General features: G+C 41.1%; 1 protein-coding gene across 1 annotated transcript; it reads right to left on the bottom strand.

Moving 5' to 3' along the window:
* Window positions 1-768: 768 nt before the first annotated feature.
* pdk2a (pyruvate dehydrogenase kinase 2a) lies at window positions 769-9470 on the bottom strand. Its single transcript, XM_058621236.1, has 11 exons — window positions 9248-9470; window positions 7597-7738; window positions 6791-6862; window positions 6268-6452; window positions 5449-5538; window positions 5257-5334; window positions 4805-4881; window positions 4613-4711; window positions 3189-3299; window positions 2880-2993; window positions 769-1996 (listed from the first exon to the last, which is right to left on the bottom strand). The coding sequence occupies exons 1-11, from the start codon at window positions 9441-9443 to the stop codon at window positions 1853-1855; spliced, it is 1308 nt and encodes a 435-aa protein (XP_058477219.1). The 5' UTR covers window positions 9444-9470; the 3' UTR covers window positions 769-1852.
* Between the last annotated feature and the right edge of the window lie 911 nt (window positions 9471-10381).

Genomic DNA, 10381 nt, shown 5'->3' with positions numbered 1-10381 from the left:
TGACCTTTAAGATGTCCGGCTAATTAAACTGGAGGAAAAATAATGATGACACTGTTAAAATAGCTGGGAATCATTCAGTTGATGCCAAAATTACACATTGGACAAAATATATCACATACAGAAAATTCTGCTCATTTGCAGAAGTGCAGGTGCAAACTAATCCTCTGAAGAAGTGTCTGTTTCTGTTAAACAGACCACTAGAGGGCGACCACAGCATTGTTGTGATGTGAAATTTGACTTTTTAACCTGATTCATGTGATGATAACAAACAAAGGCAAGACTCACAATCTTGTTTGTGTGTCTGTAACACACATGGGGAAAAGCAATCAACAGTTTGCTGTTGCCATTGCACCGACCTTTCCTCCACTAAATCTCTAATTGAATCATTATTTAATAGCTGCTTCCCGGTTATTATTATTAATGACTTGAGTGGTGAACCCATGAGCTGCATGTGTCTCTTATTCCCCTTGATCTCAAGCACACTTGTCTGTTCCTCTGTGGTGACGACCTCTATCCCAGTAGGCTCTGGGCTAAGAAAGACAAGTGCACTTCAGTGGCATAATAGTGGCTTGACTCTTCATACATTCAAGGAAACATCTACTGGCAAATCCTGTGTGTCCATGTCCACAGCACAAATGTCATGTGCCTCAGCATTGTTTGCAGGAATCGCTGCAGGGTAGAAACTCTAATTTAATCCCCTTAACAACAGAGTCAAGTGCAGTCTAATCCCACATGCATAATATGAAGCAACACATTGCACGGAGAATGTTATTTTTTTTTTTTTTATCATTTGGACTGTATTTACAGTATTTACAATCATTTCAGTCACAGTGTGTAGCTATAAAAATAACATTTCACATACTATATGGTCAAAGATAAATACAACAGAAAAAAAAATAACACTCATCTTGAACACACGTGGACCAAAAGCATTTTATCTTCATTTTGCCAAATGCGTAATAAACGATGCAAGACTGGCCTCTCCTCACTGGATCACTGACCGGTACAGAACTCAAGCACAGCCTGAATTGTCTCCTGGGGTTTTACAGCTCCCACTAAAAATCTGCCTGAAGCAAAAAGAGCTTGGGCCCTGTGGTGCTGTAGTTTCTATTACATAATAATCTCTGCAATTAATGCAAATCCACGCACAGGACAGCTTGTTGTATTCCGGCTGGTCCAAAAAGCTGACTTTAAAGATAACAAAATATCTTATCAATTGGAGTGAAATATCAAAATCCCCAACACAAATCCACACAAGTCATACATTTGGTGAAGACTTCAACGTTAGTACAGTACTTTAAACATAACAACGTGCATCAAATGTATCTGTTTAAATTGTTCAAGTCCTTTCAATGAATGTGCCTTTGGGCAATATTGCTACTGTAAGGCTTTGGGTGGCATTTCCTACAGGAGACAGAACGTGGATCTGTTTCAAATGCTCGACAACAGGTTTTTTCCCCCGTTTAAATGAAAAATTTGCTTTACTTGAAAAGTCAAGCCTTAACTTGCATTTGTCAGAATCACATGAATCCCAAAGCATGCTGGGCGTGGCCTCCATCTCTCCCGACCTGGGAGTGACTCTGAGCCCTGTGTCCACTCACACAAAACACAAACACGTTCCCCCCCTGATGCTAAGCAATGTTGGAGCTACATTTTGAAAGGTGATGGTGTAAATTGTTCTCTGTCAGTAGCTGTTTCCTATCTGTGTACTTCCCTTATGAAGAACCGGAAGGACAACAGGAACATGAGCATGCTAATGCTAAAACCAGACCATCCCCAATCTGCCTGAGCAGGCAATGACACAGAGTTATGAAGACAGATATTCTGGAGGTTCCCTGGTTTGAAGGCATCTTCACTTGGCCACCTTATAGGTGCTCAGGTCTAGGGGCTCTTTGCTGGGCACGCACCAGTCGTCAGCTTCTTGACTCACTTTGTAGTTCTTGAGAGCAGTTTTGTTGTACACCGGCAACCTCTCAATGGAGTCTGTGGACAGAGCCTGAAGAGACAAGAAGCCACAGTGTTATTAGTATCCATGGTGATACATCAATGTGTTGTTGTAGTATATAACTTAAATATAAAACATATCTATCATCTATGACATTGAAGCTGATTAACAATATCAGCTCTACAAGACAAATAACAACAACAAAAATCACCAAAAATGACTTACTGCAGCTTTAAATTCTTCACTCATGGACAAAACCCGTGGAGGCAAAGTCTTTAAAGTGTTCCTTGTACAATGTATTGTCAAAAGTCAGCCAAATGTATAATGAGCAACTTGAAAAACAGGCCTCTGGCTACAACTGAAGCCAGGAACATAATGAACTGACTCTTCAAGTCTCCAGAATTCAGTTCGTAGATAACAAAGGTAACATTTTGGCACACACGCTGGCTGCGAGAGCTGCAGAGCTCTTTTTGTCAGTGGAAGTCTCATTTATTTTCTACCATGAGCTGCAGCAAAAATAGACAATGAAGAAGATATTTATTCACAATGTCAGTGCCTAAATCTGTTGCATAATACAGACGCAACATGCGCTGCTCGTGTTCCGAAGTTAAAACGCTCCAACTTTTCAGTTCCCTGAATCCATTCATTAACAGAAATGTGCAGCCGTATCCTGAAGAGTCCTGGTATTGAGTGCAGAGGAGTATTTAGAGGATTTAATGGTATATTTGAATGAATTTTCAAAGGAAAAACCCTATATAAAACATAGCAGAACACAGAGACCGACAGAGCTGCACAAGATCATCACTGCTGCTGTCACATACTGCACATGCATCCAGCATGACCACTATGTCAGACATTTAGACAAATGTCTAAGGCCGTTTAAGCTCTTGACATCCAGTTACAGTTTCATGCATGACCAACATGTCTGGCTTGCCTTCAAGTAGATGACAGCATCTGTGCCGTGGCCCTCCATGGAGTAAAGCTGCAGGTCCCCCTGGAAGTACTTGGCATAGAGACGAGAGATGGGCAGACCGTAGCCAAAGCCAGCCTGAATAATGGAGGGGAGATCAAGATTTTTGAATGTCACATTACAAGCAAGTGTAACCAACAGGTTAGCTTTGTGCTTTCTTAGGAAAAAGAAACCAAACTTTAAAGGAGGTAAGAGTCACAATAAAAACGGCTAAATGTGAAATATATTAACACTCGAAACCTGGAAACGTGTTATTCTTATTCCTCTACTTACCAGTGGAGGCCGTGTGTACTCTCCTATCTGTGGAGCAGGAGCAGTGGAGTACATGTAGCTGAAAAGTTTCTCGATCCTCCGAAATGGGACACCACCGCCCTTATCACTCACCTACAGGAGGGGACAGAAATAGAGGGGAGTGGAGGACAAAGACAGAGGATGATGTGAGGCCTTTAAAAACGCTGAGCATGAGAACATGGATGAATTACCAGTCAGTGCCTGTTATAAACACTTGCCTTCAACTTAAGGGTGGAAGCTAAGTGTCATTTGCTCCGTATATTGCCAAGCTGTAGATACACCACTAACATTTGAGTAGTGCCTTTTGATCCCTGTGTCAGATGTTGTGCTCATGACTCTTGCAGTGACGACACTCTCTGACCATCCGTGGCCAGCAGTCTGTCTACGTCACATTTTAGCATCGGCTCAGCTCGCTTAGAACTAGGCACTAATTGAAATGCAAAAAAAAACGAGTAGAGTTGAGCTGTGCTGAGCCGAGTTGTGCTAGAACTGTATAGTGGAAAAGTGTCATAAGTGTTGGTGAAGTTTTGGTGACAAACAGGGTGGTAATTTACTATGACTGAATTAAACAAAAAAAAAGTTCATATTCACAGGTGAAGAAATCCCACTCATTACTGTAGACCATTTCAAAGTGTAATCCACCAGCTATTAGTGTGTGCACTGAATATGATGGGAGGAAACAGAATGCAAAATCACAGACCCCACTTTGCAAAAACAAAGCTGGAGAAGGAGCTGCTATTTATACCATCGGGTAAAATGAGGGTCTAAACAGTATGCTTTACATATCCTTTGAGACACATACTGTATAGTCTCACAGGCATTTAGTATCTATTGGTCTTGCCTCTGGGACAAAATGTGCACTATAAATAAAGTCTTGGCTATAATGTACAACAGAAAAATGACATTATTCATCCATGTTGTCATTTTCAACCCACTGTAGAACTTTCTAGCAGGCAAAGCTATTTGTCTTTCATTCTATATATCTGTTCATCGTTATAATTGGTATCAAAGCACCGTTGCCTTTAAAGTGCCTTTAAAGTGCCTTTAAAGTGCCTTTAAAGTGCCTTTAAGGTGCATTGTCAAAGCCACGTTTTGTTATATATTGCCTTTGTATGCGCCTTTGTAAATCTATCTATCATCAGAACCTGTACGACTTGTCGGTTTTACAACCTAACGGAATGCTCACTGACTGTCTAACTGACTGTGGTTAGTAGCTAACAAACTGCTTACTGACTAACTTCTAACTAATAACTGTCTAACTACTAACTGACTGCTGCTTAATTGTGTATGTGGAATAAACCTTCAGAAAGACAGTCGAGTTGTACCCGCCGTACTTGTTCTGGTTACCCTTTCCAGAAGGGAGTATTGAGCTGAAAGGACCAGCCAGCAGAAATCTGGACACCCACCTTGATGGACATGTCCTCGCCTCCCAGAGATACCAAGACGTTAATGGGTGGTAGGTTGTTGCTGCTCTCATGTGTCTCAATGGTGGCTCTCATAGCATTCTACAAGAAAGGGGGAAATTATGGCAAAATAAGTGCCTTTCAAAAGTTGTCTCGGAAATCATTGTAAATTTGATTTGAGTGTACTGTACATACCTTGAAGAGCTCAAACAGCATGTGATAAAGGTGAGAGGGCACGTAGACCATGCTTATTGAATGGTTCTTGGTCTTACCTGCACAGGGAGGGAAAACAATATTAATTTCATTCACCACTAGGTTTCAACTCCACAGGTGGCAAATGATTCTGCTTCGCACTTGCTTTATGGTTCATGATGATGGAGAGGAAAGTGTGTGTGTGTGTGTGTGTGTGTCACTATGGTCTGAAGCAGCCAGCCGAGTCCACAAAGTAACGGCTTAGTGCTATAATTAGAAACCCGTCAAATCCATCTGGTTGAATGCGAGCTCACTTAAGACCACTTACACTGTATGTATACACAGAAGGGCTGGCTTTGTTTGCTCTAAATTTAAAATATCACCAACCGACTACAAGGACGTCTGCCCCCTTGGGACGGCATTTAATCTGCTGAATTAAAACAGTGTGATCTTACGGCTCATCTCATGTAGAATCAGGTCAGGGGAGCGGAAATAGTACTGGTCACACAGCATCTTGGCACTATTGAAGGCATCTGACAAAAAAAGCAGGGAGATACAAGAAGGTCAGATATTGTGATATTTACAGCCAAAAAAGACAGACAGTTTATCTGATGACTTTAATTTATCAAACATAATTTGATATTTACCCTGAACTACATCTGCGACTTGACAGTGAGGGTCAATGCTGCCAATGGTGTTGGGGTGAACGGGGTTGGTGGTGCCATCAAAAATAAGAGCTGCAGAAAACAACAAAAAAACACACACATTAATCAAAGAACATCCAGTTTTGTATCTGTATTTCATTTAAATTACATTGCTCTTGAGATAAAAACCTGGCTAACAAGTGTTGGTAAAGTACTTTTGTTTCAGAAGTTAAAAAAAAAAACCCAGTACCAAAACCTGTTAGATTTGTCTTTACAAGATTAGGTCAAACATCAATAATATAAGCAGACCTTTAACATGAAGCAATGTGTCAAACGGCATTTAATATTAACTTTTAACAGCTTTTCATTGCTGCTGGTGTGTTTGACAGCTATTCAACAGTTAGGCAGTTTTAGAGATGATAATAATAATGGCATGAACGTAAGATTTAAATGTCAAGTCGGTCATAAAACATTTCCTTCATGCAACAGTAGTTTCCTAACACCACATTATCATAACAATGATATGAATCAACAATCTTTTGTTTCACATGACTGGTGTCACCTCTAAAAGCTGACAGTAACTAATAGTACTCTTAAAGTTTGCCGGCATGAGACACATGCTGTCTTACTAATGTGCTCATTCAAGACTCTTATTTGTGACACGTTCTGTATCGTATAAACAAGGTGACATGAACAATGCAATGCTTTCCTATGCATATGTTACTATCGTTTGACTTGAATTATGACATATTCTAATTTCTGTATAATCCACATTTCACATTCTAATGAATAATACAACGGGTAAAAATAAACTATGCTCACTGTGCTGATTGATGAGCATACGGATGGAGATGCGGCTCAAGTAGAATCGGTCCAGAAAGTATTGGATGTTCTGGTTGGTCACTGGGTCCTGGGGGAAGGCCTCTTTGTACTCTATGATGCCCTGGGCCATGGTTGGCACGACATCATTGTGTCTGTTTCTGATGGTAACTAAGGCATCGACAAACCTGGGAAGGATGGACAAAAAGACATCCAGCCATGAGTTCTTCCGTAATATAACAATGCATCACCCACAACAACTACTGTACGTCGATTTTCCCCTGCTTCGAAAAGCCATCCAATGGTGTGACACACAGAGGGGAAGGTGACACATGAGGGTATGACTGTAATCGAGTATAAATCTGATGTTGTAAATGCATGTGACGCAGCACTGTCCGATGACAGAAAATGCAGTCTAATGCCAGGTGTAAAGGGGGCCTGAGCTTACGTGGAACGCCGAGTCTCTTTAAAACATGAAATCTGATCTCAAGCCAGCAGTTCAGAATGACACACATTTGAAACTTACTCTCCCAGGACTTTGTGGTCATCAGGATGCCTGTCTAAGAAATCCAGGATCTCCATTAAACTCTGGATGTACCTGACAAAAATCATAAACACACAGAGACATCCAGTAAAATGCAAGGTAACAAGGTGCAAATCATTCATGTAAAATAAAAAAGAAGCAATTTTATTTAAAAATCCAAAGACATTATTGTCAGCCTGCATTTCTCACACTGGAAAGAACAACAGAGCCGTTGAAAACAAGGTCATGTGACTCGTGATGAGAAACTAGGGTAAAGTTCACAGCTGAGAGCCCCTCCCCCACTCTTGATGGCATGGTTATCGGCTGCTTTTCAAATACTGAGCCTGGTGTTGACACAGTGAGGAAATATAGAGTAGTAAACAAGTCATGAGCTATGGCTGTTTACCGCTCAGTCACGAGTGGATGGAACACAGAGGCTGAAGTGGTTTCAGTGGATTATCACAGTGGCTGAAATCCACATGCATATTTTCCTCTGTTGTGTTTTGATACAGTACTGTGCTAAAGACTCAGGCTTGTTCTTTTATCAATGCTTCCAGAAAACCCAGGAAACATGTATGCAGTAAGAGTAAGTGTAAGTGTCAACAGTTTGGTGTGATCTACCCTTATACCTGAACGACAATCTTAAAACATTAATGTTACTGGTCAAACCTGTGTTTGTCCGACTATTTCATGTTAAAAAAATATCTTCGACAATAGACTTTTGCACAGTACTGTAAACACCTTCCAAAGAGGTTGGATAATAACACAACATAGCAATGCATAAATCCACAGCCCTCTGTTTGACTTACCAGCTCTGGACCGTTTGCACAGACGGGGTTGTGAGCAGTTTATCAGGCAAGAGGTTGATTTCCTTCATAATGTTTGAAAGCCTCACGGGGAGTTCCTGCCTCAAAAAGACAAAGGACGTCTTCTCACAAGCGTTGATGGAACCTGAGTAGACACAGAGACAAAACCAAAGTCATGTACAGCCTCTTTCTGTGAGTTTAATTTGATAATAAAACAGACACTCTAAATTGACCATAGGTGTGACCTTCTGCAAGCCTCATGTGGAGGATAAAGCAGTAGAGGATGTGAGTGAGTGAGTGAATGAATAATATTTTCATTTAAAGTCACTGGTGATGAAAATTATCATGAATTACAAATGTTTTTTTACAAATGTAATTTGCCTAGAGACTAAAATCAACATCCTCTCTGTTTGCACACATATTAGTAATAATAATAAACATAACAATAATAATGGTAATAATAATAATGATAATAATAATAATAATAATGATGTAACTGCACAACTGCTGCTGGCAAAGACAACAAGTTCAGTTTTCTGTGTTGCTATCACCCGTGGTTGTTTTCTGAAAAGGGGTTACATGACGGGAACTTGTTGAGTCGAGGACGATGTTTTGACTGACCAGACCCAAGCAGGACGGAAATGTGGGTGTCTTTGTCATTGTGTAGGTAGAATACGACTTTCAGCCCATGGCCAAGAGGAAAGGAATTGGGTTCATAACTGTAAAAGTTGCCAGGTTCAAATCCTGGGAATGGGCCAAAGCATGGCATCCAATCCCCCCTTACAAGATAAGTGCTGCCCATCTGGTGTGTAATAAGGATGGGTTAAATGCAGAGGTCAAATTCACTATCAGTAATTGATGTGTGTGTGTGCAAAAATAGATCATTCTAATGTGTTTTTCCACTAAAATGGGGCAACTGATGTTCCCAAAAGATTCCCACTGCATCCCAACTACACCTCTAAGCTAACATCTCCACTGCTGTATGCAAACTTTCAGAGTGGTTTTCTCACAAAACTAATTTGAGGAGTGCTGACATTCAAATTATTCTAATATTTGGAGATTGCCATGTGTTAGACATTATTGGAAAGCTTAGAAACTACAATTTCAGAATCTGTAAATAACTCAAAATGCAAACTCGTTAGACAGACAGTATTTGTGCAGTACATAGACATTATGTATTGTTTAGAAAGTTCAGCCCAGGTGCACAAAAGCAATTAACCTGTACAAATAAAGGTTGGGAAAGGGTTCTTTGGATGTAGTCTGAATTTTGAACTGTTGGCAAATTGCAGATGTGAGAAACTCAAGACCTTCAATAATTTTCTTTTTTTTATATATATACATTAAAAAGGTAACAGCACAACCTAATATCAGTGTTTGTGTCTGTTTATGTGCAGATTTTGCACAACAGCTGATTTTCACGGGGACAGTGTCCTCTGCAGTGTCCAGGCAGGACAGCGAACTGAGCTGACGCAACTCTGTGCGGTTATGAGCACCATTCTGCTGCCTCACAGCCCAGCCTTCACAGCAGCAAGCCCACACAACCCACGTCTCTGCACGCATCCACTGCCGTTCTGCAAGTACACAAAACGGCTCCAGCAGCCCCTAATCACGCAGCGTTTCACGCGACACCACATTGTTATCAGCCAGTACTCACCGAAATCAATAAACTGCTTGATGGAGAGCGGCGACGGGGAGAATTTGGAGAAATGCTCGATATGTTTGGGCACATTGGCCAAAGCAGCATTCTTCATGATAAACCTGACGAGCTTCATTGTTGTTGCGAATGTTCCTCTGTGTCCAAACCTGAGGGTCCGCGCAACTCGTTGTGGCCGAACCGTCCTCGCGAACATGCCTCTGAATGAGGAGTCAGTGGCGAAGCAGCTGCAGGACATCCACAGGAGCTCCAGCCAATCACAGGGCGCAACTGTTTATTTACGTTCTCCTGCTGGCCAATAGGAATCCCCCGGGGGGCGGGGTTTGTTGGAATTGTTTACAGACTGGAAACACTTGTGTTTTTTTCTTTTTCTGATTGTGTAATAAATTTCCAGTAACAACAATAATACGGTTGTGACATGTACAACAGTGACTTTGGACATTTTTACCATCCCTTCATCTTCTCAACTAACCATGACAGAGTAAAAGATATGTTATCATTTATGATCTCCTCAGTAAATTATGTTTGACAAAGTTAGACATTTCAAATACGGAGAAGTTTTGGCCTGAAGTGGTCCAGCACTTCAACAACTGTGCCAATCAATATTTGCTGCATCATTTGCCGCATCATTTGGATTATAAGTATTTAAAACAGGGAAGTCACCAAAGGATTAACTGATTATTGACTAATTATTAGATAATGACCAGTTGGTCAATAGTTCACTACACAATGACAAACTAGTGGTCATTCAATATTGTTTCTGCGTCATTTATTGTGAAGTGTTTTCATAACAAGACAGACAATATGCTACTGGTGCACAGGTAAATGTGTCCTTGTCTGCTGCCAGAGTCCTGAGCAACAGCAAGAAAATGGACCAAATCCCTGCATTGGCTCCCTGTGTGTCAAAGGATCACGTTTAAAACCCTGTTACTGGTCTACAAGTCACTGAATGGTCTTGTGCCCAAATACATGTCAGAGCTGCTCGTTGGGTATGAAGCATCCAGACCCCTCAGGTCATCAGGGACAGGTTTACTCAGCATCCCCAGGGTCAGAACCAAGCAGAGGGAAGCTGCATTTAGCTTCTATGGTCCTCACCTGTGGAACAAGCTCCCTGAACACCTGCACAAACTGTTC

This window comes from Solea solea, chromosome 21 (genome assembly GCF_958295425.1).
Source record: "Solea solea chromosome 21, fSolSol10.1, whole genome shotgun sequence".
NCBI lineage: Eukaryota > Metazoa > Chordata > Actinopteri > Pleuronectiformes > Soleidae > Solea > Solea solea.
The sequence above is the reverse complement of the archived record's forward strand: the minus strand, read 5'-3'. Positions and strand labels throughout refer to the sequence as shown.

What these genes read in the sequence shown, in the direction of transcription:
- pdk2a (XM_058621236.1), bottom strand. Translation starts at nt 9,443, where the DNA reads ATGTTCGCGAGGACGGTTCGGCCACAACGAGTTGCGCGGACCCTCAGG. An exon ending in CAAGCAGTTTATTGATTTCG is followed by an intron (nt 7,739 to 9,247) that starts GTGAGTACTGGC and finishes GTGTCTACTCAG; the next exon opens with GTTCCATCAACGCTTGTGAG. An exon ending in GACCACAAAGTCCTGGGAGA is followed by an intron (nt 6,453 to 6,790) that starts GTAAGTTTCAAA and finishes CATCCTTCCCAG; the next exon opens with GTTTGTCGATGCCTTAGTTA.